Genomic DNA, 27,345 nt, shown 5'->3' on the forward strand with positions numbered 1-27,345 from the left:
ACATTAACGGAAACATTTAGGCCTATGTGACAGAACATATACGCATACACAGTCATTGTAAAGGAAAACTGCTTGCGGCTGGCGATGGTGGCGATTGTGACTCCAACTCACCCTCGAAACCGCCACTCGAAGGCGCTATTCTTCTAGATACCTAGAACCGAAAATATATACACAAACATGGCGACAAGACAGACAGTGAAGATGCTGTTCCATCTACGGAGGACAATATTCTTGTTATTTATCTTTGCTCCCCGTACAATTTCCTCCACTCTTCGTCTCCATCCAGACCAGCAGTTCATGCTTCCGCAGCATAAGGGATTTTCCTTGATTAACGCTAAAGAAGTATTCCTGCAGGGAATAGGCGCCGAGGCTCAACGAAGAGCAGCCCGTAATGCGAAAGAAGACGGAGCGGCCGCTGGCGCCTATCAGCATCGCAGTCGGCGGAGTGCTGTAGAATCACCCGTGCCAAAGGTGTACGGACAGGTAAAATGATTACACTCCAAAATAAGCATATTGCTGTTCTAAACCGTTGTTTAGATAATGTGCTTTAATGCACATTTCACTTGACTTGGCTAACCTGATACCTTGTGGATCTTGCAAGCCCAGTGGCTCCATTCTTGTTAGGGAGAGGTAACAAACAAATGGCAGTACTAATGTTCCCAGCCCCCCACAATAATGTGTGTATATCTATTAGGCAATTGGGACGTATTTATAGTGGCTCAGGTCAATTGGTAGACGAGCACAATGACTGCATCTGTGGAGTGGAGCTGCATCAAGGGCTCCTTGACTGCCCCAGTTCAATGACGTCATTCTCCATCTTTTGTAAACAAACCCACCTATCTTGTTTTACAAAAAAGATAACAAAATACAACACTTTTTCACTCTAACAGCAGCGTGCACAGTTGACAGTCAAATTGGAATATGTTGTAATCCATATTCTCTCTTCAGACCTTCAAATAACTGAGACAGCAGCCAGCACTGTAATATTAAATGGAATATCAAGAGAAAGTTGAAACTACACATTCTGAGAAGTAATGTTAATCTACTAAGGCATGAAGCAATAACTGAAGAAAATGGTTTACTTCCGTAAAAGCGTGTGTGTGTGTGTGTTTATGTGGATCGTGAAATCGGGGCGGTGGAGTGTCAGTGGATTCTGTCTAGTCTAGTGCTTCTGCCAGTTGATATTCAGACTGAAAACAAACAGGATGGAGGAGAGGGAAGGGGAGGAGTGGAGAGGGGAATAAGAAGAGAGCAGAGACGAGAGGAATGGGAGAGGCAAGAAGGGGGAAGAGAATGGGAGGAGAGGGAGAGGAGGATAGGATAGGTATTTAGGGTCTTGAGAGTGTATCAAGTCTCTAGTCATACCATAATCATTTGACCAGGGGGTCTAAAGATGACCATATGGTTTGTAACCATGGAGAGTACCATGGCCCTTGGGGTCTGTTTGTATAGAGATGTGGGGTTAACTGTTAATAGAAGAAAGTGTAACACCCTACTACCTTTACATACTACACGTTGGTCACATGACACACTGTGACTCTCCAGTGTCATGACTCTTGTGACTGTATCTAGTGTCAACATGTTAACCACACACAACAGGATGTGGCTTTGTGCTTTTGAAGGTGTTGCAAGTTGCATGTTCGTGCTTGTAGATGTGCTGAATTTCCGATGCCTGTCTTCAAGGACAGGTGTAGGACGTTCTAAATCACTTGGAGCAGAAGAGCGTTGGTGCTGCACCACTAACCCTTTGAGATCAGCCATTCACACACAAACGCACACTTTCTCTCACACTCAGCAGCGCACAAAGCCTAATTACTATATGCTCAACCACAGATCCTACAGCTAAGCACTGCTGATCTCCAAACTGTGCCTCTTTATTTTATATATTGAACAGTCCAGGACAATTTTGTTTAGACAAAGACAGAACAAGAAATGTGCTGTATTGGAAGATTACTATTTTAGTCTGCTAAAAGATGTCTGCTTCCTGATATGAGCTATCTGGTCTGTCTTGGGGGGACAGCATGGGCCACTCCAACCCACTCATCATTCAGCCTTGAAGAGGAGCTCCCAGTGTGTGAAGGGCTGTAAAGATTACAAAGAGCAGCCAGACGCAGCAGGGCCGTAATGATGATCATCGCCCCTCCCACAGCTGCTATACATCATTCCATCACAACGTGGTTTCCTGTAGTTAACCATCTTTCCTGTAGTTAACCATCAGTTAATCATCACAGTAGTTAACCAGCACATTATTACACTTTTTAAATAACACATTTGTGATATATCTTTTTCTGTAGATATTTTGTAGTTCTTGTATGCCTTCTGTTTCCAGATGTGAGGGTTAGGTGGATTGGGAACTATTGCGGGGGTTAAGGTTCTGAGGGTTAGCATTATGAAGGTTAGGATAAGGAGGTGTATAGTGAGGGGTTAGGTGGATGTGCAAGTGTTGCCGGGGTTAAGGTTAGGAAGGTTAGCATATGAAGGTTAGGATAAGGAGGTGTATAGTGAGGGTGAGGTGTGGATAAGGAAGTGTGTTGCCGGGCAATGTGCTGGTGTGGCGTAATCAGCTGGTCAATGAGCCAAGTCGTAAAGTAGCCTCCCAGCCTGGCTGGCCTCACACAGTAACACAGGCTTATTGTGCTGCTGCTCCGCCAAAAATACTCTGGTGGCTGATAGGAAATGCTAATGAGAGTGCTAGGTGCCAGTTCTGCAGGGATGAGATCATGCTGTACTCTGCCCCACTGACTGTGTGGCTGACTGGTTGACTGACTGGCTGCAATGTTGACTTGCAGACTTGTTAACTTGCTGACTGCTGGGTGAGTTGTTGACTGTCTGTTGACAACAAGCTATCGGGCTTGTTGACTCGCTGGTTGGCTGACCGGCTTGTTGACTGGCTGGCTGGTGGGCTTTCATGCTTCACTGCTTGATTGATTGTCTGGCTGGTCCAGAAGGACCGAGTCATTCAGACTCTTGCCTTTGTGCTCCCTCCCCACTCCCCCCCCCCCTCCTCCTCCTCTCTCTCTCTCTCTCTCTCTCTCTCTCTCTCTCTCTCTCTCTCTCTCTCTCTCTCTCTCTCTCTCTCTCTCTCTCTCTCTCTCTCTCTCTCTCTCTCTCTCTCTCTCTCTCTCTCTCTTCCTTTCTGTGATCTGAAGATCTGAAGCTTCTCTGGCTTGGTGTTAAATCATTCCTGTGCTGCCGTCATATGCTATCACAGGTTGGGTAAACACTCTAGTGAGAAGGAATGCATTGGGTGTGTGTATTGTGCTTGCATCTTCGTGTATGGGGTAGAGAGAGAAGTCCGTGCATGCCCCTGGTAGTGAAAATGGCTGCTGCTAGGATATAATCAGTCAATACCATCCTGGTGACCACAGATACTGTGTGTTCTCTCTCCCTTTGCCAGGTGTGTGTGTGTGTCTTTAACATTACTATAAAACTCATATCCTTAGACTCTGGAACATAGACCTTCACTCTGCTGTGTCTGTGGTTCTGCAGTTGTTTAACAGGAGTGTGTGTGTGTGTATTTTGCAGGCCAACCTGAACGACTCCCACAACCAGATGGTAGTCCACTGGGCTGGAGAGAAGAGCAACGTGATCGTAGCCCTGGCGCGAGACAGTGCCGGAGCCACCGGGCCCAAAACCAGTTCAGTGAGTACCGACCAGAGACACTGTTCCAGAACAAGCACACACACAGCATAGTGAGTGTGTGTGAGTGTGTGTGTGTGTGGTCTGTCTGAGCTTCATGTTAATCCCTCAATCTGTTACTGAACCCAAAATCTCCCTCTCTTCACACACACACGCACACACACACACACACACACACACACACACACACATACACACACACACACACACACACAAAGCTTTTTCTGACGAAGACATTACCACCCCCAGGTATACGTGTCCTATGACTATGGGAGCAGCTTCACCCTGATCTCAGACCTCTTCCAGCTGGGCGCACCGGCCCAGAAGGACAGCAAGCAGGTCATCTCCCAGTTCTACCACAGCCCCGCAGACAATAAGAGGGTAAGCCTGCGGAGTGTGTGCGTGTGTCCGGAGCTAGTGCACCGCTGGATGCAATGCAGTGTTATGTAAAACAGGTCCAGGCGGGCAGCCAATGAGTCATCATGGCCTTGGTCCCACCCCCTGGCTATCTGCCTTGGCCCCTCCTAGATACAGCTCTGCATCATGGGAGATGTTGTTTTTGGGCCATGGACCTGTCTAAGGTGGGCCAGGTGTTTGAAATAGGCTAGGAGAGACTCCTCCTGTTTCTCACTCTCTTATCGTGCATTTCTCTCAGTCTCACAGATAGAATCACGGGCCAGGACTATAGAATATATTAGAGTATAGTTGTGCAAATATGAGAGCATCCCAGTGATCACAGCTCTTGTTCTCTCAGAGGTTCTGTCCTTGTTCTTCATGGTGGGTGTGGGGGGGAAGGGTGGTGGGGTGCTCTGAGGGGGGGGGGGCTGTTAAACTTTTTAGATCAAAGCAGAGAGGAAAAAAAGAGGGGATAAAAACTGGAGCCTTGCATAATCGGCCTGGCTAATTAGAACAGGGAATCCAAATCTCTGGTAAGACTTAATTGAACATTAATTCCGACTGATGTTACTGTTTCATTTGCTCTTTAAGACGTTTCTCTTTTAAACGCATATTATATAATTGATCAAAAACGGAGAAACCGAGAACTCAGTTCAATCAAAAAAAGCTAGCTTCACACCGCAAGCCTTAGTGCTCAATTCAGATGTATTGGTCAGATCTGGTTGTTTTAAGCCTGCTCTCATTATTTTTCATGTATCCAATATCAGATTCCCAAATTATAAAATCAAAGCTGTTGCACGCAACGGCTTGCCATTTGTTTCCTTCTGCTTTCAAACACAGACCGGTACGATACGACCAATACAACCCCTCAGGTTTTTACAGAAACCCCAAATATGTCTGAGGTCTATCACCTCCCTCCCCAGAGACTGACTACCTCCGCTGGCTTCCATGTTGGTTTTCACTGAGTGGCAGTGACTCAGAATTGGACTGAATACCTGGAGTGACGAAAAAGTCCCTTGAAATCTGATTAGACTGTTAGACTGAAGTCACGTTGCAACAAACATGTATCCAAGTGAGAAAAAATGTCCTCTAACCTGTAACTCTCACCTCCACCACCCCTTTCTCTCTGCCACCCCCTGCTCCTCTCCACCCCCACCCCCACCCCCGCAGTACCTGTTTGCAGACACCATCAACAACTACCTGTGGAGCACATTTGACTTCTGCCGGAAAGTGCAGGGCTTCCCGGCTCCCTTCAAGCCCTCAGACCTGCTTCTGCACAGTCGGAAACCCAACCTGGTGCTGGGTTATGATGGATCCCACCCCAACAAGCAGGTACGGCCCAGCTACCTCTCCTGCTGCCTCAGTAGAACCGTCACTCCCAACCACCGTTACTGACACCACCTCTCCATTCACCTCCTCTCTCCTCCTCCTCCTCTCTTCTTTCTCTCTCCCCCTCTTCTCCTGCCCCTCTCCTGTTCTCTCTCTTCTGTTTTCTGCTCAGCTGTGGAAGTCTCAGGACTTTGGCCAGACATGGATTCTGATTCAGGAGCATGTGAAAGCCTACTTCTGGTAAGTCACCCAACTCAACCTCCACCCACATTTAATTTACTGTTGATTGTTGACTTCCTGTCTGTGTTTTACTTCCTGTATGTAAGTTGAAACTGTCCAGAGATCAACAAGATATGAGCAGACTTAAACTGTGGTGTTAAGATAGATTACTACCCACTGGGTTCTCCACAAGTCTATGTCGAGCAGAAGTTTATCCCCTTTTCCTCTGCACGTGACCATCTCTCCCACCACTTAATCCTTCTCCCCTTGCTGTCATACCCTCTGTCTCTCTATGTATCTCCTGCTCCCTTTGTCTTGCACCACATTTCTCTCCTGCGCCCTACCCTAGGGGCGTGGAGCCGTACGACCCCCCCACCACAGTCCTGGTCCAGAGGCACGAGCCCCAGGGGGGGTCCTCCATCCTCAGCAGCACAGACTTCTTCCAGAGCGAGCAGAACCGACGGGTCATCCTGGAGCAGGTGGACAGCTTCCAGCTCCGGGACAAGTACATGTTCGCCACCACCACTAGGGTAAGACGGGCTCATACACACACACACACACATACACACATACACACATAGACACGCATAGACAGCAGCATACAGATAACGTACTCATACACTGACACCAACACACGGTTAGACAAACACACCCAGCCATATAGTACACACACATGTACACATGATCTACTCATACACAAACAAACACAAACATACTAGTAGACACACTCAGACCCACGAAGTATCGTCCACCAGTCTTGAGTGTTTTTGTTGTGAAGTCACAGACAGACTGTCAGCAGATGGTGCTAGTTTGAGACCCTGTCTTCCTTCTTGGCTGGGACCACACTAGAGCTGTGATGATCTCCGATTCCTTGTGGTGTGAGAGCCAAGCAAGCTTTTAAAGGCCCAGTTAAGCAGGGAATGACGAGGCTCCTCAATGTCGACTCACTGGATTCAGGAGGAACTCAGCCCATCTTGGCCAGCAGACGGCTGTGTGCGCGTCGCAGGGTGTCTGTTTGGGTGTGTGTTTAGGGGTGTTTGGGGGTGTGTTTGGGGGTGTGTTTGTCTTGAGCTCCTTTGTGGTTTCTGCCTGTGTAAACTCTGCCTGGCCCTGAATAACCCTATGGTGTCATACATCCGTGAACACACACACATACAAACACACGTATACACAAACACACACAAATACACACGTTTAAATCGGATGTGTTCACCACTCACATATGCAGTTTACAAAGCACACACACATCCAGGCATGGCTTCTGGCCCAGGCACTGCTGACATACAGTACCACAGGGCTCCAGCCAGGGAGCGAGCAGGGAGGAACTGGAGAAGAGGGAGAGCAGGGGTTGGCTGAGTCGGGCTGCCAGAATGCTAGAGAGCCAGCTACAGAGTAGCCACAGATCTGCTCTGAGACTGTACTGTAGCTACAGATCTGCTCTGAGACTGTGCTGTAGCAAGGAACCAGTTAAGGAACTGTTCTGATTCTGTAGCTAGGAACCAGTTATGGATCTGGTCTGATTCTGTGGGTAGGAACCAGTTAACTGATCTGATTATGTAGCTTGAGAGTCAGCCAAAGATCTAGTCTGGGCAGGGCAGACATGTAAAACGGCTGGGTGTACTCAAGGGATAACTAGAGAACAACCACCAGTGTGTTTGTAAGAGAGTGTGTGTCCGCCCTGTGAATCTCACTGTTACCCAGGCAACAAAAAGCTAGTCAGGCACCAGGGCGCATAGGGAGTGGGGGAGGGAGAGAGGGATGGAGGGAGAGAGAAATAGAAAGAAAGAGCAATAGAGAGGGAGAGGGGGGAGAGTAGTGGCAGGCTATTATTTCACTTGGACTCTCTGTCTTTTGTTCCTGCCTGTTATCATCATGTTATCATGTTATTAAACTGTATTCCAGTGTATTATCATCATGTTATCATGTTATTAATCTGTGTTCCAGGAAGCTGCTGATGCCTCTTAACAACTCCTCTAAGCCTCCATGTCCTGCTGCCATGCTTGGCACTGTTATACTAGCTATTATCTGATGAATGTTAACTAACTGTGTGTATGTGTGTTTACCAGACATTGTTTGGCAGTCATGAATCTTCGTCTGTCCAGCTGTGGGTCTCCTACAACCGCCAGCCAATGAAAGCTGCCCAGTTCATGACCCGTCATCCAATCACAGTAAGTCTATGGGCTCATAAAAGTATTGCAAATGCATATAGGACATTCCACAAATGTAAAATGTGTTCCACAAACGTAAAATGTGTTCCGCAAATGTAAAACGTGTTTCGCAAGTGTAAAACATGTTCCGCAAATGTAAATTGCTTTCCACAAATGTAAATCAAGATCCACAAATGTGATTAACTGTCCACAAACAATCACATTTTGATTTTCTCTTTGAGTTTTGTTCTAACTACATATTTGCAAGACATTTTCAAGGGGATTGCGTAAAATTGGTGCCATAAAGCTTCGCAAATTGCCCCCCCCGTCCCCCCGCCCCAGGACTTAATCCGGAAGCACAAAGTACCCCCTCAACCACCACATACACCCCCCCCCCCCCCCCCCCCCAAACGCTGTCATGACACGCGATGCACTTATCTCACAGAAATGACCATTTCACAGTCGCTCGCTTGCTCGAAATACAAAATCCCTGATTTCCTGGAGATTGTATAGCATTTGCGGGCGTCAGGGAGCCGCTATTGAAATGCGGGAGACCTTCCGGGAGACTTGGGATGTCTGCAAAAGTATTGCTAATGCGTAGGACGATCCACAAATGTAAAACGTGATCCACAAACATAAAACTGGTTCCGCAAATGTGAAACACATTCCACAAATGTAAAACACGTCTGTCTGATCATAGAGTGAATTACCTTGTGGGGCCTCTGCACCGGCCAGAGCTGAGCCAGACGAGTGTAGGGTCTGATTCCATAACCCACACCTCCCCGTCTACTGGAGACCCCAGTAATACTTATAGTCCCTGTAACATTACTATCACTTGCATGTATGCGCTCGGGTTTCGTCGTTTGACGTTTTTGGAATAGGCCTAACGAAACAGCGTAGGCCTAATTGTACTACGGAAAAAGCGACATCATCAGATGAATCATTCATCTGGACCAGTTACACGGACTTCACACTTAGTGGTGCTACCACATCTTAAATGTGCATTTGTCTTAAATTGTGTTAAATAGGATTTACATTAATGAAGCAGTAAGTGAATAATGAGACTCCGAGTCAGTGGTGCGCTTCAGCCTAAAGACGCCCCTACAACTCCCGGTGTCACCCCTTTAACAGTCCGGGTACAGCACATAGAACCTACATTGCTACATCACAGGTGTCCAGTATGATTTACTACATGTGTCAAAACAATTTTACATTTGTGGAACGTGTTTTACATTTGCGGAACCAGTTTTACATTTGTGGATCACCTTTTACATTTTTGAATCTTCAATCTTCAAAAAACTAAAAGGCAATCAAAATGTGATTGTTTGTGGACAGTTAATCACATTTGTGGATCTTGATTTACATTTCTGGAAAGCAATTTACATTTGCGGAAAATGTTTTACATTTACAAAACGCATTTTACATTTGCGGAACACGTTTTACGTTTAACACGTTTTACATTTGTGGATTGTCCTATACGCATTTGCAATGCTTTTGGCCCCGTTATGAGCCCATATAAGTCCTTTGATACTTCAGAGTTGAGATTGGTCTGTCTGCGTTAGTGGACATTGTGAAACCGGAGTGAAACTACAATGCACCTGACAGTGGTCCTTCTCCTCTTCTGTAGGAGTACTACATAGCAGATGCGTCTGAGGACCAGGTGTTTGTGTGTGTGAACCACCAGAACAACGTGACCCACCTGTACATCTCCGACAGCCAAGGACTGGCCTTCTCTCTGTCCCTGGAGAACGTGCTCTACTACAGCCCTGAGGGCTCCGGCAGCAACACACTCATCAGGTAACACACACGCATGCACACACACACACACACACCCATACACACGCACACACACACATCCATACACATGCACACACTAACACACCCATACACACACACACACAGACACACAGATGCAAAACACCGTCTGGATGCCCACCACAGTGTGTTGAGTGTTTGTTCCTGTGTGTGTGTGTCAGGTACTTTGCCAGTGAGCCATTTGCAGACCTGCACCGCGTGGAGGGTCTGAGGGGCGTGTTCATCGCCACGCTGGTCAACGGCTCTCTAAGCGAGGACAACATGCGCTCGGTCATCACCTTCGACAAGGGGGGCACCTGGGAGCTGCTGCCCCCCCCTACCTCAGACAGCCTGGGGGGTACGGTGGACTGCAAGGTAACACACACACACTCCCACACTTACACACACACACTCACTCCTACACTTACACACACACACACACACACTCACTCCTACACTTACACACACACACACACACACACGCTCACTCCTACACTTACACACACACACACACACACACACACATTCACTCCTACACTTACACACACACACACACACACACTCAGTCACACACACTCAGTCACACAGCATCATGTTGTCCCGTCCAGCTGTCCCGGGGCTGTTCCCTCCACCTGGCCCAGAGGTGGAGTCAGCTGCTCAACCTGCAGCTGCGCCGCATGCCCATCCTCAGCAAGGACTCTGCCCCAGGACTCATCATGGCCACAGGTACTGACCCCTGCACTGACCCCTGACTTCTGGGCCCAAATTCCTACCGCCTAGTCCTAGTCTCAAGTTAAGTGCAACATTTATGACAATGTGTGTGAGAAGTTTTTGAGGAAGATTGGTGTTAGTTTGTGTGTGTGCGTGTGTTTTTTTGTGTGTTTTTTTTTTTAGGTTGTGTGGAAGACAGATTTTCTCTGCTCTGTATGTGCAAGGTGACTATTTCTCCTGCTCCCTACCTCCCTCTGCTTATCTCTATCTCCCTCCCCCGGCAGGCTCTGTGGGCAGTAACCTAGCCAACAAGGCAAATGTTTATGTGTCCAGCAGTGCTGGGGCCCGCTGGAGAGAGGTCAGTATAGCATTCTTTTGGGCCGCCACACATTGGTATACACTGGTACTCATGTTGTTGTGGACCCAGCACTTCAGCAGGTGTGTGTGACGGTGTTTTTACTCTGACTCCACCCCCCCCACCCCCCCTCCAGGCTCTGGCTGGCCCCCACTTCTACACCTGGGGTGACCACGGGGGGTTGCTCATGGCCATCGCTCAGGGGGGGTCCACCACAAACCTCAAGTTAGTCTCACCCCCCCACCACCCACCAATATTCCCCCCGCTCCTCCTCGAAACCTACTACAGGAAGAGCTCCTGTCTGCCACTATCTTGTGTGACCCTGGTCCCCCTCCCCCTCCAGGTTCAGCACCAACGAGGGGGAGACCTGGACAGACTTCCAGTTTTCCGACAGGGAGGTGTACGTCTACCAGCTGCTGACGGAGCCCGGCGAGAAGAGCACCATCTTCACTATCTTCGGCTCCTATGCTGACCAGCGCCACAGCTGGCTCATCCTGCAGGTCAATGCCAGCGACGTGCTCGGTAAGGTCGCCATGGTGACACAGCGCCACGCCACGCGGAGGGTTTGGAGGCCGCCAGTGCTGTCCTGTGCTCTTTGTTACATTGAGTGTGTGTGTGTGTGTCAGGTGTGCCCTGTGCTGAGGGGGACTACAAGCTGTGGTCTCCGTCAGACGAGCGTGGGAACGACTGCTTGCTGGGGAAGGACATGGTGTACAAGCGCCGCACGCCACACGCCACCTGCTTCAACGGAGAGGACTTCGACAGGCCCGTCACCGTGACAAACTGCTCCTGCACTCGGCAGGACTACGAGTGGTAAGACTCTCGCACACACACACGCACACACACGCACACACACACACACGCACACAGTTTCTTTAATGAATATGTGAGACAGCTCATGCTGATGCTGACTGGCTGTGGAGACTTAACAGACTTAACACTCTCCCTCTCCCGCCTTCTCACCTCCCTCCCATCTTCCCTCTCCTCGGCCCTACACACCCTCTGCCTCCTCTCCTCTCTTTCTCCTCCTTCCTTTTCTCCTCTCCTCTCCTCCTTCCCTCCACCCCTCCCTCCTCCCATCAGTGACTATGGCTTCAAGCTCAGTGAGGACCTGTCCCTGCAGGTGTGTGTGCCTGACCCCGAGTTCTCAGGGAACCTGTACGCCCCACCTGTGCCCTGTCCTGTGGGCACCACCTACCGCCGCAGCAAGGGGTAAGAGACACATAAGGTATAGCTTCACATAAGGCTGCTAGCTTGTTTCTGCTAGCATAGCGATGCTAGCGTGGTTTTGCTTATGGTGGGTAAAATAATAGCGTGAGCACAGTGCGGCTAGCTTGCTAGTTTTTCAGAGGTGTATTGTGCCCAAGGTGTTAATTATGGGATGTGGTCATGTGAAAAAGCATGTGAGAGAGCTCACAAACACTGACAAGGAACTTACTGGAACTGGTCAGACTTGTTTAGTCAGTTCAGTTGTTTTTCAAGTATTTCACTTCCTTTTTATGAATTGCTTGACTGGTATACAATATAATGAGGATGTCACAGTAGCCTAAACTTCAGTGTTTTGCTAAGTCACATGAGTTCTGCAAATGTGTGTGTTGGTATGTGTAAATCCGGATGAGGAATCGAAGCTGACAGCAAGCAGGTTATATTGGAGAGCAGTGCCACCTAGTGGTAGTGTTCGAGACACAGCGTGATGAACGCTGTGTGTGATCCCCAGGTACAGGAAGGTGCCTGGTGACAGCTGTAGTGGAGGAGATGTGGAGACCAGGCTGGATGGAGAGATGCTACCCTGTCCAGTGGGAGGTCAGTGGATGGCCCACAGACACAAACCGCTGCACTGTGTGTGCGCGTGTGGTTATCTAAGATGTGTGTGTGTCAAAAGCGCTAACAGTCTGTATGTGTGTGTGTGTGTGCAGTTCTAACAGAGTGTGTGTGTTCCCCTCCAGAGAGTACTGAGTTCATCCTGTATGCGGTGAGGAACTCCATCCACCGCTACGACCTGCTGACAGGCACCGACCAGCCTCTGCCCCTGACGGGGCTGCGCGAGGCCGTGGCGCTCGACTTTGACTACGACAGGAACTGCCTGTACTGGGCCGACATCTCCCTGGACACCATACAGGTCAGCACCCTGACCCTTATAGACGCCAGTGTATATAACCCCATCTCTCTGGTCCCTACCCTGACCCCTATAGATGCCAGTGTATATAACCCCATCTCTCTCCCCTCCCCCAGCGTCTCTGTCTGAATGGCAGCACAGGACAGGAAGTGGTCATCAGAAAGGACCTGCAGAATGTGGAAGCGTTGACCTTTGACCCCATCAGCAGGCTTCTGTACTGGGTGGACGCGGGGGCACAGAAGATCGAGGTACTCCCCCACCCCCCCCCACACACACACACACACGCACGCACACGCACGCACACACACTTACCCAGGGCAACAGATACATGCTGCTGAGCACTGTAACTTATCTTTCTCTCACTCTGTCCCTCTCTCCCCCCTGTGTTGTCAGGTGTCCAACCCAGATGGGGACCTGCGTCACACTCTGCTCAACTCCTCTGTCCTGGAACACCCCCGAGCCCTGGTCCTGCTGCCTGGAGAGAGGTGAGAGGCACTCACACACACACACACACACAGAGGAACACGCGTGCACGCACAAAAGGGTACTCACACTTCCCCGCTCCCCAGTCTGATGTTCTGGACGGACTGGGGCGACCACGCGGCCGGCGTGTACCGCAGCTTCATGGACGGCTCCAACGTGAGCTGCATCGTGTCGGAGGGCGTGCGCTGGCCCAACGGCATCACGGCGGACGAGCGCTGGCTGTACTGGACGGAGGCGTACGGAGACCGCATCGAGCGGGCGGACTTCAGCGGCGGCCAGCGCAGCGTGGTCATGGAGGGACTGCCGCACCCCTACGCCATCGCCGTCTTCAAGGTGTCCTTACACTCTCACACACTCACACACACACACACACACACACACACATAGACACACACATAGACAATAGTTGCACACATGCACACCCTTTTGGCCTACATGCACACGCACACCTTATTGCACGTTAAATTCATACACGCACAGCCTATGTAAACACACCTTGTGTCTCACACTCCCAATCTACACCTTCCACCCCACTGCCAACACAAAACCTGGTCTATTAACACACACAGACTCATACAACCAGAATGATTTAGTCTGTGTGTGTGTGTGTGTGTGTCAGAACGACCTGTACTGGGATGACTGGTCCAGGATGGGCATCTTCAAGGCTCCCAAGGCCGGCTCCCAGAGCAACGAGCTGATAGTGGGCCGTCTGACCGGGGTCATGGACCTGAAGATCTTCTACAAGGGCAAGGCCCGAGGTGAGGGGAGGGGGGATGATGATGGTTGTCAATGACACTAGTTTGAGATAACCAGTGTTAATGATTGTAGTGATGACAACACGTCAATCCTTTCTCCTCCCTGCCCGCCTGCTTCCCCGCCCCCGCCCCCCCCTCAGGACATAATGCGTGTGTGGACCTGCCCTGCAGCCTCCTCTGCCTCCCCCAGCCTGGGCACCGCCACACCTGTGTGTGCCCCGACGGAGTCCCCTCCACCCCCCTGCCCAGCGGGCAGCTGCGGTGTCAGTGCCCCCTCAACTACCAGCTGGTCAACAACACCTGCATCAAGACTGGTGAGAGACACACACACGTGGGGGGACACGGATGTTGACAAACGTACAGCACAAAGACACTTCTTGCTCCGGCAAACTCACCTAGACTCACACTCCTGTGTCTGGTGCTTCCTGTTTGGTCCGCCCACCCCGTTGTCCAATCAGAGCACAGCTGCCAGCCTAACCAATACCAGTGCTCCAACGGCCGCTGCATCAGCAGCATCTGGAAGTGTGACAGCGACAACGACTGCGGAGACATGAGCGACGAGCTGGAGTGTCGTGAGTACAATGTGCACCGTCGCCATGACAACGTCCTTGACCTCCGTCCCAACAATCCTCCTATGCATCTCTCTATCCCCCCCCCCCCCACTGTGACTGCCTTTCTCCAACCTCTCTCTCTCTCTGTCTCCCTCTGTTACCTCTGCCTCCTCCAGCCACCACCACCTGTGACCCGTCCATCCAGTTCCGCTGTGTGGCCTCGGGCTCCTGCATCCCCCTGGCATTCAAATGTGACCACGAGGACGACTGTGGTGACAACAGTGACGAGGAGCACTGTGGTGAGATGGCTGTGTGCGTGTGTGCGTGTGTGTGCATTGTCATCTCAAATCAACCTGTGTGTGCATATGTCTCATGCGTTTGTGTGTGTGTGTGCGTGTGTGTATGTGTGTGTCTATGTGTGTGTGTCTATGTGTGTGTGTGTGTCAGATAGTCACCAGTGCGGCCCAGGAGAGTTCACGTGTGACCGGGGCGTCTGCATCCGGGAGGCCTGGCGTTGTGACGGAGACAACGACTGCAGGGACTGGTCAGATGAGGCCAACTGTACAGGTGAGCTGACTAACCATGCCCACCTGCTCCCACAGGACCACCGTGTGTCTGTGTGCTCATGTGTTCATGTGTTCATGTGCTCATGTGTTCATGTGCTCATGTGCTCATGTGTTCATGTGTTCATGTGCTCATGTGTTCATGTGCTCATGTGCTCATGTGTTCATGTGCTCATGTGTTCATGTGCTCATGTGTTCATGTGCTCATGTGTTCATGTGCTCATGTGCTCATGTGCTCATGTGTTCATGTGTTCATGTGCTCATGTGTTCATGTGTTCATGTGTTCATGTGCTCATGTGTTCATGTGTTCATGTGTTCATGTGTTCACGGCTCCCTGCCCTCTCCCCCAGTGGGGCACCACACGTGCGAGGCCAGCAGCTTCCAGTGCCACACAGGTCACTGCATCCCTCAGCGCTGGGTGTGTGACGGAGACGACGACTGCCAGGACGGCTCCGACGAGGAGAGCGTGCACTGTGGTAAGAACGTACACACACACACACACACTCTCTCAGACACAATATCAAACCACGTCATCAAAAAATAACCTGTGTCAGTATCCAATAACTAGTGACGACTGTGTGTAGTGTTGTTCTCACAGGAAGTGTGTGCGTGTGTGTGTTGACAGAGGGCAAACACTGTAATGGCTTCCTGTGCTCCAACGATACCTGTCTACCTGCCAGCGCCCACTGCAACGGCGTCCAGGACTGCCCAGGGGGTGCAGACGAGCAGCACTGTGGTGAGCAGCCTGGACAAGTCTGTCAGCAGTCTGTCATGCTGTGATGCTGTCCCCTGTGTAACAGTGTTGGGTCATGCCGTGATGCTGTCCCCTGTGTAACAGTGTTGGGTCATGCCGTGATGCTGTCCCCTGTGTAACAGTGTTGGGTCATGCCGTGATGCTGTCCCCTGTGTAACAGTGTTGGGTCATGCCGTGATGCTGTCCCCTGTGTAACAGTGTTGGGTCATGCCGTGATGCTGTCCCCTGTGTAACAGTGTGGCCCCCTCCTCCACAGACCCCCTGTGCACTCGCTACATGGAGTTTGTGTGTCAGAACCGGGCCCAGTGTCTGTTCCAGTCCCTGGTGTGTGACGGGATCAGACACTGTGAGGACGGCTCAGACGAAGACCCGCTTTACGCCGGGTGTGGTGGGTCATTCACACACTCTCACCCCCCCCCCCCACACACACACACACACTTAGTCACCCACACGCACTCTCACCCCCCCCCCCCACACACACACACACTTACTCACCCACACGCACTCTCACCCCCCCCACACTAACACACTTACTCACCCACACGCACTCTCACCCCCCCCCCCCCCCACACACACACACACTTACTCACCCACATGCACTCTCAACCCCCCCACACTAACACACTAAGTCCCAACATTCACCCCCCCACACACACACACACTCAGTCACAACAAACACACTTTGACTGGCGCTGCGGAGATTGTGCTCCTGATCAGTCTGTGTTCTTGTTTGCCAGCCGCACCCTCCGAGTTTGGGAAGGTGTGTGACGCGTACACGTTCCAGTGCTCCAACGGAGTGTGTGTGAGTCTCCGCTGGAAGTGTGACGGCACGGACGACTGTGGAGACTACTCTGACGAGGCCAACTGTGGTGGGTCCTCAGAAACACACACACACACCCACAGACACACACATATACACACCCATAGACACACACCTATACACACACACAGACAGACAGACACACACACACACACATATACACACACAGACAGACAGACAGACAGACGGAGACACACACATATACACACAGACACAGACACACACACATATACACACACAGACACACACACACACACACACACACACACGTATAGACACCCAGTGAGCTGTGTCCTGTGTGTGACCCTGGCTTCCAGACTCCCCTACAGGGCTGCCGGGCTGCATGAGCTCTCAGTATGAGTGTGCTAACGGACGCTGTGTCCCCAACTGGTGGAAATGTGACGGAGAGAACGACTGTGGAGACTGGTCTGATGAGGCTCACTGCACAGGTAGGACTCTCTCTCTCTCTTCCTATCTCTCTCTCTCTCTCTCTCTCTCTCTCTCTCTCTCTCTCTCTCTCTCTCTCACACTCTCTCTTCCTCTCTCTCTCTCTCTCTCTCTCTCTCTCTCTCTCTCTCACACTCTCTTCCTCTCTCTCTCTTCCTCTCCCTCTCTATCTCTTTACCTCTCTACCGGTCTCTCCTTTCTCAATTTCCGCCTATCACTCTCTGTTTCTTCTCTCTTTATTGAAGTCTCCTCCCTCACCCCCCAGGAGAGGAGATCCCCCAGACCCCCGACCCCCGCCCCTCCTCCTGCGCCCCCAACAGGTTCCACTGTGGCTCCGGCGCCTGCATCATCAACACCTGGGTGTGCGATGGCTACGCAGACTGCCCTGATGGTAGTGATGAGCTGGGCTGCCCTACAGGTGAGATAGTTAGCTGCCCTACACGTGAGATAGTTAGCTGCCCTACAGGTGAGATAGTTAGCTGCCCTACACGTGAGATAGTTAGCTGCCCTACAGGTGAGATAGTTAGCTGACTTACATGTGAGCTAGTTAGCTGCCCTACAGGTGAGATAGTTAGCTGACTTACAGGTGAGCTAGTTAGCTGCCCTACAGGTGAGATAGTTAACTGCCCTACAGGTGAGATAGTTAGCTGCCCTACAGGTGAGATAGTTAGCTGCCCTACAGGTGAGCTAGTTAACTGCCCTACTGGTGAGATAGTTAACTGCTCTACAGGTGAGATAGTTAACTGCTCTACAGGTGAGATAGTTAACTGCTCTACAGGTGAGCTAGTTAGCTACCCTACAGGTGAGATAGTTAACTGCTCTACAGGTGAGATAGTTAACTGCTCTACAGGTGAGATAGTTAGCTGCCCTACAGGTGAGATAGTTAGCTGCCCTACAGGTGAGATAGTTAGCTGCCCTACAGGTGAGATAGTTAGCTGCCCTACAGGTGAGAGAGCTTCCATACAGGTATTGTAGTGTGTGATGGCCGGGTAGTTCTGTACCCTGAACTGTACTTCTTGTTTGTGTTTCCATGGCAGCAGCCAAAGGCACAGTGCCCGCAGCCTCCACCCAAGCCCCACCCCAACCAGGGCGCTGCAGCCAGGGCCAGTTCCTCTGCCTCAGACCCCCCCACTGCATCCCCGATTGGCAGCGATGCGATGGACACCCCCACTGCCAGGACAGCTCAGACGAGGCCCACTGTCGTACGTGTCTCTCTGTCGGTCTCTCTATGCCTGTCTCTCTCTCTATTTTGTAGCTGGCTGTTGAACTGCGACCCCCCTCCTGCTCATACCTGGATGTTGACCTTTGAACCCTTCCTCCCGTATAGCGACGCGAGGCCCACTGTGGTGCGTGAACGGGACTCGCTGTGCAGATGGGGAGGCGTGTGTGCTGGAGAGCGAGCGCTGTGACGGCTTCATGGACTGCTCTGACCACAGTGACGAGGACAACTGCAGCGGTGAGTCTGCTGATCCGAGATCTGAGCTGCTACGGACGTCACATGGGGCGCACTTGGTTTTGACCCCTGGACATACTTGTGGCGATGCACTTCCAAGTTTTGCTATTTTTAAACCAGCACAGTAATGAGGGCCACGGTGGTCTACTGTACTCTACTCTACAATTCTACAATGACACACTAGTGCAGTGTGGTAATGGTTCCATGCTCTGTTCCAGCCGACTCCCTGGTCTATAAGATCCAGAACTTGCAGTGGACGGCAGACTTCTCTGGTGACGTCACTCTGACCTGGTCACGCCCCAAAAACCTCCCGCCCGCCTCCTGCTACTTCCTCATCTACTTCAGGTGGGTCTGGAATCTTCCATCTTCACCGGCACCTACGAGCTGAACTGGAGTTCATGCTTTGATACTCTGTGTGTGTGTGTGTGTGTGTGTGTGTCAGGCTGGTGGGGATCCAGCAGTGGACCATCATGGACACCCACAGCAACAAGAGCAGCGCCCGCCTCAGTCTCCTGAAGCCGGACAGCAGCTACCAGGTGAAGGTTCTGACCCAGTGCCTCAACAAGCTGCATAAGACCAACGAGGTGCTGACACTCAGGACGCCTGAGGGACGTGAGTACACACACACGCACACACACACACACACACACACACTCACTCACTCACTCACTCACACACGTGCAAACACACCGCAACCCTGATTTGCTGTTCTGTGGTTTGTGTTAGTGCCAGACCCGCCCAGAAACCTGCAGCTGTCATGTGACAGGGGGGAGGAGGGGAGTGTGCTGGTGTCCTGGAGCCCCCCAGACAAGACCCACGGACTGCTGAGGGAGTACATTGTATGTCTCTGACCCCCCCCCCCCCCACACACACACACACACACACACATACACATACAACTATACTGGAGTCAGGTGGCTGACCGGTTAGGGATTCAGGCTACTAATCAGATGGTTGCCGGTTCGATTCCTGCCTGTGAAAATTGATGTTGTGTCCTTGGGGGAATGTCCCTGTACTTACTGTAAGTCGCTCTGGATAAGAGCGTCTGCTAAATGACTACATGTAAATGTGCTCTTGCATGACCTGGTTCACTGACTGTGACTGTGTGTGTGTGTCAGGTGGAGTACAGTGATAGGAGCAGTGTGGAGTGGTCCTCTCTCAGAAGCACCAGCGCCAGTGTTGAAGTCAACAACCTGCAGTCCAACACACTCTACAGCTTCAGGGTGAGACACACTGTGTGTGGGTGCTGTTTGTGTGGGTGCTGTTTGTGTGGGTGCTGTTTGTGTGTGTTTGTGCGTGCGTGTAGCCTACTATACTCTTAATTGTGTGCAGGTGTCAGCCGTGACCAGTCGAGGAGTAGGAAACTGGTCCGAGGTCAAGTCCATCACTCCTCAGAAAGGTACAAACCACAACAAGGCCAACATTACCCAGCTAATGATGACTAACCGTCCCTGCGGAGTTGGAGTGACCTTCTGTTAGTCGTAGGAATGTACTGTTGTGTGTCATCACTGGGTGTGTTGCAAATGCTCTCTCTCTCTTTCTCCCTCTCTCTCTCCCTCTCTCTCCTTCTCTCTCCCTCTCTCTCTCTCTCTCCCTCTCTCTCTCAGCGCTCCCTCCTCCCTCTGTCATTGCTGACAGCATCACTAATGACTCCATGAGCTTCTCCTTCAGCTTCAACTCTGAGCACAAGGTTAGTACTGTACCCCAGACACTCCACGCACACACACCACATATATCACAGACACGCTGCGCACACACTGCACACTCCACACACACACACCACATATATCACAGACACGCTGCGCACACACTGCACACTCCACACACACAATTATGATTCCTTAAGTCCCTGCTTTATCCCTTGCAGTGTATTGTATGGTCCATGTGTGTGCTGTGTGTGTAACATGTTTGACATATGTGTAACATGTCGTCCATGTGTGCCAAGTGTATAACATGTGTTCCGTGTGTGTAACCTTTGATCTAGGTGAAGCAGTACGTGGTGGTTCTGTCCTGGGAGTTCGACGCTCACGTGAAGGAGAGCAGGAACTACACAGTGACCTCCGTACTGAGAGGTATGGAGAGGGGGATGAAGGGGGGGTGGTGGGAGAAAAGAGAGGTGGAGGGATGGAGGGAGAGAGGGAGGAGAGGGGAATGGGTAGGAGAGAAGTGCGTAGGGCGGCAAGGAGGGACAGAGAGAAGGGGAGAGGGAGACAGGAGGGTTAAAGAGAGGAGTGAGAGGGCTGGTGGGGGGGAGGTCACATGACTGCTTAGATCAGGACGATGACGACCATGCATAGAAGGACGCCACCATGGCGACGTCATCCTAACCACACCTGTCTGTGCCCAGTGGGGAGCCTGGCTCCGGGCACCGTGTACGAGGTGGCAGTGTGGGCCCACACCAACGTGGGCGACAGCCCCACAGCTCTGTCCATGCAGCAGACCCTGGGCCCCTCCCCGGAGCCCCCGCTCCTCAAGGCCCGCGCCCTCAACCAGACCTCTGTAGACTGCAGCTGGAGCGCCACAGGCCCCCCTGCACAGGTACACACACACACACACATGTAGGTACACACACACACACGCAAACACACGTACGGTGCACATCACAGACATGCTCGTACACACGCGCGCGCACAGGTACACAGGCATACAGATACAGCACACACTCAGACACACACTCAGACACACTCGTATAACAGTGCCAGTGTGTGTCCAGGTGTATGGTGTGTTCTTTGCCACCTCCTTCCTGGACCTGTATCGGAGGCCACATTCTGTGAACACGTCCACCTCCAGCATCACCGTGACTGTGGGCGGCAACGAGCAGTACCTCTTCCAGGTAGGATCCTCCATCCTCATTCCCATCATCATCCCCATCCTCATCCCCATTACATTTACATCTAGTCATTTAGCAGACGCTCTTATCCAGAGCGGCTTACAGTAAGTACAGGGACATTCCCCCGAGGCAAGTAGGGTGAAGTGCCCTGCCTAAGGACACAGCGTCATTTTGGCATGGCCGGGAATCGAACTGGTGACCTTCAGATTACTGGCCCGATTCCCTAACCGCTGAGCCACCTGACTCCCATCATTATCTCCATCATCATAATTTGTTTTCAGAGTCTGTCTCCTAACTCTAGAACCATAACTGTCTGTGTGTGTGTGTGTGTGTGTATGTGTCTGCATGCACGCGTGCATGTGTCTGTGTGTGGGTGCATGTGTGTGTCTGTCGGGGTTTGTGTTTGTGTGTCAGGTGCGGGCTGTGGTCCCCTACCTGGGCCCCCCCTCAGACTCGGTGGTGGTGCGGATGATCCCCAGCGAGCGCCTGCCCCCCAGGAACCTCCACAGGGTCCATGTGGAGCAGACCCAGGCCCTGATCAAGTGGCAACCCCCCTACGACTCCCCAAGCACCCCTCTGGTACACTCACTCTCTCTCACACACACACACACACACACACACACATTGACGTTGGTACACACACGACCCACTCACACTCTAGTTACTGTCTCTCACTGTGTGTGTGTGTGTGTGTGTGTGTGTGTGTGTGTGTGTGTGTGTTTGTGTGTGTAGACATATGCGATCAGTGTGAGGGACACCATCCGTAAGACAGAGCACAGCTACAAGCTGGAGACTAAGAATAACTCTGTGGAGTACAGGCTGTCAGGCCTGGAGCCAGGAGGACGCTACAGCGTCACTGTCAGGCTCAGGAACATGAGCAAGGAGGCCAGCTACACCCTCAACACAGGTACACACACACTCAACACTCTCAACACAGGTACACACACACTCGACACTCTCAACACAGGTACACACACACTCAACACTCTCAACACAGGTACACACACACTCAACACTCTCAACACAGGTACACACACACTCAACACTCTCAACACAGGTACACACACACTCAACACTCTCAACACAGGTACACACACACACTCAACACACTCAGCTATATAAATAATCTGTTATTTTGAATTGACAATATTGTGTGTGTGTGTGTGTCTAGTACCACTGCCTCCCCCTGAGGCTCTGAAGATTCTGACGGAGAAGGACCACGCCTTCCTGTTCTGGAAGAGTCTGGCGGTCAGGGAGAAAGGCTTCAACGACAGCAGGGTGAGTGGCCTCTCAGCCGCCCCCACACTCATATCAAACACACCCATGGTCACCAGCACACATCAGGATATGATCAAATAGTCCAGCTGTCGCCCATGCATGTGGTCAACAGTCTGTGTGTGTTGCACTGTAGTCTGTAGCTGGGATGTGGTTACTCTAACAGACTAACTGGATGCTAGAGGGAGGGCTTGGCTCCAGGTAGATCAAACCTTCTAGGAACTAAGGCCAGGTTTCCAGTTTCTGTCTGGCTTAACAAACGTCTGAGTTGCACTGTGCCTGGTAAATACACACCATTCCTGACTCTGACCACTGAAATATTGTTTATGCCTATGTGCTTCTGATCCTGCTGTACTCCTGTGACATCCACAATTTGTTATGTCGCTTGCAGTACTGGTTCTAGCACATTTGGCAAGATTTATCCTCCCCCCAACCACAGCACGGACATGTGACGTGATGCGGTTGGCGCCCTCTGCTGGTAGTGCGGGAGGGTTCCTTAATGGATGCACTTTGGAAAATGCCGCCCTCGTCCCTGGCGCCCTGGTCGCTCGGTAAGGAAAGCGTCTGCTAAATAAACCCAATGTAAAGGGAAGGTGTGTGTCTCTGCAGGGCTATGAGGTGCACGTCTACGACAGCGTGACCAACTCCAACACATGTCTGGGGAACACCACAGAGACATACTTCCGTATCGGCAGCCTGCAGGCGGGACACAACTACACCTTCTCCGTCCAGGCCCGCTGTCTGCTGGGCGGCCAGCTGTGTGGGGAGCCCGCCCTGCTCCTGTACGACCAGCTGGGCTCAGGTCAGCCATACACACATGGAGATACACACATATACATACAACGTGTATAGACACACGCACACAAGTGCACAAACACGCATATATGCTGTTAAAATGATAAGTTTGACGCCATGGGGGTGACCCAGAACAGCGTTGACTGTTCAGCCAGTCAGGATGCTGTGTTTGACCCCCCCTCTCTCCCAGGTCCCAGCGAGGCGTCCCACAGCACGGCGAGGTCAGGTGACATGGCGGCCGTGGTGGTGCCCGTGCTGTTCCTGCTGCTGCTGGCGCTGTGCGGCGGCATGGTGGCGCTCTACCTGCGACACCGGCGCCTCACCAACAGCTTCACCGCCTTCGCCAACAGCCACTACAACTCACGCCTTGGGGCCGCCATCTTCTCCTCTGGTGACGAGCTGGGTGAGACGCACACACACACACACACACACACCTGGCTCACACACACACCTGGCTCACACACGGAAACATGTACGTTTATCTGCATACTGTCGTCTGAAGCTTAACTCTCCATCTTTCTTCTCTCCCTCCTCTTTACTTCTTCTCGCTTCTTCTTCCCAACTCCTTCTATCTCCCACTGCCTCTTCCCTCCACTCCCTCCTTTCTCCTCTCTCCCTCACCCCTGTCTCACCCCTCTTCCTCCTCTCCCAGGGGATGATGATGAAGATGCTCCAATGATCAGTGGCTTCTCAGATGACGTTCCCATGGTGATTGCATAGCGCTCCACCCCCCCCTCCACCCCCCACACACCTCCCTCCACCCCCCGCCCCCTACACACCTCCCTCCACCCCCCGCCCCCTACACACCTCCCTCCACCCCCCGCCCCCTACACACCTCCCTCCACCCCCCACCCCCTACACACCTCCCTCCACCCTGACCAGAGTTAGAGGGCGCTCCTTGACTGTCAAGCAAACGTGTGCGGGTTTCAGGAACACAGGACGACAAGTGAAAGAAGATGAAAATGAAAGAGATATTTTTTGAAAATACGATGCACTTTTTTTGGATGCGCAATAACTTATTTTTTTATATATAATATATCTATATATATATATGGGTCAATATGGACTATGCTGGGAGGGGCGGAGTTCAAAGCAGGAAGTGATTCAGGCGTTGGGGGAGGAGCTTTTCCGTGTGTCCCGCCTGGCTGGGTCATCACTTCAAGCCAAAATAAGCACCTGCCAACTGGAACGTCACCTAGCAACTGGAGCATTCAACGGGGGAAAACATTTTCTGTATCCATACACACAAAGTATGAGAACATTGTACACGGTGAAGTGATGATGTCATTTTCCACAAACTAAACAAATGCAGTTTAGTCCATTCAGTCAGGTCAGTCTGATAGTAAAAGTAGCTACCGTACAGAGGTACAGCCTCTTACAGAGAGAGAGGCTTACGAGGGTTGTTGTCGTCGTCGTCATGGGTTTCTGTTTGTCTGTGTCTGTCTGTGTCTGTCTATCTCTGTCTGTCTGTCTGTCTTTTTGTCTGCACGTATCAGATCACTCCAGCTATTGTTGAACACATTGTGATCCTTGTAACTGTTTAATTTTAAACTACTGGCACACCAGAGGGGTGGATTCTTACTGTAGGACCATGTAGGACCATGCAGTACTAGTTAGTACTATGCAGTACAATGTAGTAACATGCAGTACTACGCAGTACTTGTTGTATGCAGTGCAAGGTAATACCATGCAGTGCTAGGTAGTGCTATTCAGTACTATATGACATAGACTATGTCACGTTGAAACGTCATGTTGAGATTTTTCAAGAGCCATCGTTCTTTATGTAATTCATTGCTTTTCTTTTTTTTTTTTTTTTAGATGAATGTATTTTCTATATCTGTGATTCTGAGGCTTTGATACTGTGGCAGCAGCCCAGACACCAGGGGTCTCCATGCCCTGGGCCTGGACAGCTTCCTTTCTGGAGGCTTCAGCTCCCACCCTAATCTAGCACACCTGATTCTGATAATTAGCCGGTTGATGTGTTCAATCATGCTGGGTGCAACTGGGCTTGTGGTCAAGACGTACATGGAGGCAGCATGCCGGGAGCAGGTTTAGAGAGCCTGGCCGTCGGTGTTCTGTTGTCCTGGCTGTGCTCCGGCCCAGCTGTGCCCCGGCGCATGCCGTCCTCAGTGGTGAAGTCCCGTCATTCTGTTTACCACATATGCCTTATTCAACCACTCTGGATCTTGCTGTAGGATTAAACACACGTGCATGCACAAACACACTCACGCATACACAAACACGCATGCATGCAATACAGCCACTACCAGATGTGCACACTCACACACACAACACAGTATATGTTACAAATACACTCACGGTACACAGTGTCCATACACATCATTGTAGAGACTGAAGGAGAGAGGGGGGGGGGGGGGCGTGATGGAGAGGAGGTGTGGGAAGGGATGCAGGGAGGAAGTGATAAACAGAGAAGAGAAGAGATACTTCTATTTAGTGTAAAGTCCCTAATGCTGAACAGACCAGACCTGTACAGTAGACACATGCCCAATAACTTTCTCCCTGTCAAGTTTTAACACTTGTCTTGTACAAAATATGATTACTGGGTATTGTGTGACCGTTTTTCCCCTGGTGTCTAATTGTCAATGAATTAATTTCTTGTAAGATAGTATGCTTAAAAATGTTTTTTTTGCACAGATAATGTGTAAATGATGAAAATGTTACACATGGTCATACTTGGAGATATTCTTGCTTGCTGATGGAGGATCTGTTGGGAGTGACAGGTACTGAAGCTTGGTTTGAGGTGTTATGCTGAAATAAACTGTCTGAAAATGTGACACTGCCTCGGGTACTACCTGCCTTCAATCTCTCTTTCTTTCAGTTCCTCTCCTGGTCCTGCCTCTCAGTCTCCTCTCCACTGCTCTTTCTCCCCTGCTCTGAATCTGTTATCATGTAGTTCAGGTGGACACGGTCTGGGCAGACTGGTAGCTGATTCCTACCACTAGGGGGACCCTGTGTTCCAGTCCAGCCAAACATCCCTTATTTCGTAGAAGGTATTGATTTATTTATTCGAAATACACATTCAATATAAACAGGGATGCTGATGTTATTCATATACGTTTACTCATCCAGAGGGAGGGAGGGAGGGAGGGAGGGAGGGAGGGAGGGAGGGAGGGAGGGAGGGAGGGAGGGAGGGAGGGAGGGAGGGAGGGAGGGAGGGAGGGAGGGAGGGAGGGAGGGAGGGAGGGAGGGAGGGAGGGAGGGAGGGAGGGAGGGAGGGAGGGAGGGAGGGAGGGATAGCAATATGACAGTCCCAACCCCGACCACCTGGAGGCACTACTGGCTCCCAATGGAGGAAACTTCCTGCTTTAAGACAGTCTCACTTCCTGTTTACTGCTCATGGCACTGGTGGAGACACCATGGTGTCAGTGGGATGTGATCACAGAAGGATCTGGAGCGTCCAGGTACAGCTGTCTTCTGTTTGGGCCCCGGTGTTCTTCTGTTCAGGTTCAGTAAGTGTGTTTCTGCTCAGGCCCTGGAGAAGGCTCGGCCCCCAGAGTCCTCTGTCCAGCTGAGAGGGTCCACTGCTCTGTGCTGGCTTTCAGTAATTCCCTGGCTACCTGGATACAGTTACACACACGTGTACAAACATCACACACACACTCACACAAATGATGCATACACACGCACACACACACACACCATGGATGGTCACACAAGACACACAAACACGGACACCAATTTTAGTCTTGCCTGCCATGTTAACTATATTAGATTGGCTATTACTGTCCTGCCAGTGTATGGCCTCTGATTGGACCAACAAGCACATTCTCCTGGCCAATCAGTGCAATGTGTACTGCTGCACTCCTAGCAACAAGACTACCTGGCTGAACAGAACCTTTAGAAAGTTTCTTTCTTGTAGTAGATCCCACCAGTCATGTTGTCTGATATTAAC

General features: G+C 51.2%; 1 protein-coding gene across 1 annotated transcript; it reads left to right on the forward strand.

Annotated features, from left to right (window-relative positions):
• Nucleotides 1-113: 113 nt before the first annotated feature.
• sorl1 (sortilin-related receptor, L(DLR class) A repeats containing) lies at nucleotides 114-24,200 on the forward strand. The gene is made up of 48 exons (XM_084673554.1): nucleotides 114-483; nucleotides 3,526-3,642; nucleotides 3,889-4,020; nucleotides 5,206-5,367; nucleotides 5,537-5,604; nucleotides 5,933-6,113; nucleotides 7,650-7,751; nucleotides 9,358-9,527; nucleotides 9,707-9,899; nucleotides 10,133-10,250; nucleotides 10,520-10,593; nucleotides 10,727-10,815; nucleotides 10,934-11,112; nucleotides 11,217-11,403; nucleotides 11,674-11,802; nucleotides 12,308-12,393; nucleotides 12,537-12,709; nucleotides 12,823-12,954; nucleotides 13,100-13,191; nucleotides 13,276-13,522; nucleotides 13,809-13,947; nucleotides 14,085-14,258; nucleotides 14,403-14,516; nucleotides 14,672-14,794; nucleotides 14,943-15,062; nucleotides 15,409-15,534; nucleotides 15,684-15,794; nucleotides 16,069-16,200; nucleotides 16,550-16,681; nucleotides 16,950-17,081; nucleotides 17,345-17,497; nucleotides 18,117-18,281; nucleotides 18,407-18,535; nucleotides 18,751-18,877; nucleotides 18,975-19,144; nucleotides 19,259-19,371; nucleotides 19,651-19,755; nucleotides 19,865-19,931; nucleotides 20,140-20,222; nucleotides 20,517-20,604; nucleotides 20,880-21,070; nucleotides 21,246-21,365; nucleotides 21,777-21,941; nucleotides 22,095-22,269; nucleotides 22,534-22,640; nucleotides 23,247-23,439; nucleotides 23,623-23,835; nucleotides 24,085-24,200. Exons 1-48 carry the CDS (start codon nucleotides 178-180, stop codon nucleotides 24,150-24,152), a joined length of 6,672 nt encoding a protein of 2,223 aa, XP_084529680.1. The 5' UTR covers nucleotides 114-177; the 3' UTR covers nucleotides 24,153-24,200.
• The last annotated feature ends 3,145 nt before the right edge of the window (nucleotides 24,201-27,345 follow it).

This window comes from Hypomesus nipponensis, chromosome 15, assembly GCF_054491055.1.
Source record: "Hypomesus nipponensis isolate SF chromosome 15, ASM5449105v1, whole genome shotgun sequence".
Lineage (NCBI taxonomy): Eukaryota > Metazoa > Chordata > Actinopteri > Osmeriformes > Osmeridae > Hypomesus > Hypomesus nipponensis.

Excerpts from the sequence above, each read along its gene's own strand:
- sorl1 (XM_084673554.1), top strand. The coding sequence starts at position 178 with ATGGCGACAAGACAGACAGTGAAGATGCTGTTCCATCTACGGAGGACA. Across the intron at positions 10,251-10,519 it reads AGGACTCATCATGGCCACAG|GCTCTGTGGGCAGTAACCTA; the intron begins GTACTGACCCCT and ends CTCCCCCGGCAG. Across the intron at positions 14,259-14,402 it reads CAACACCTGCATCAAGACTG|AGCACAGCTGCCAGCCTAAC; the intron begins GTGAGAGACACA and ends TTGTCCAATCAG.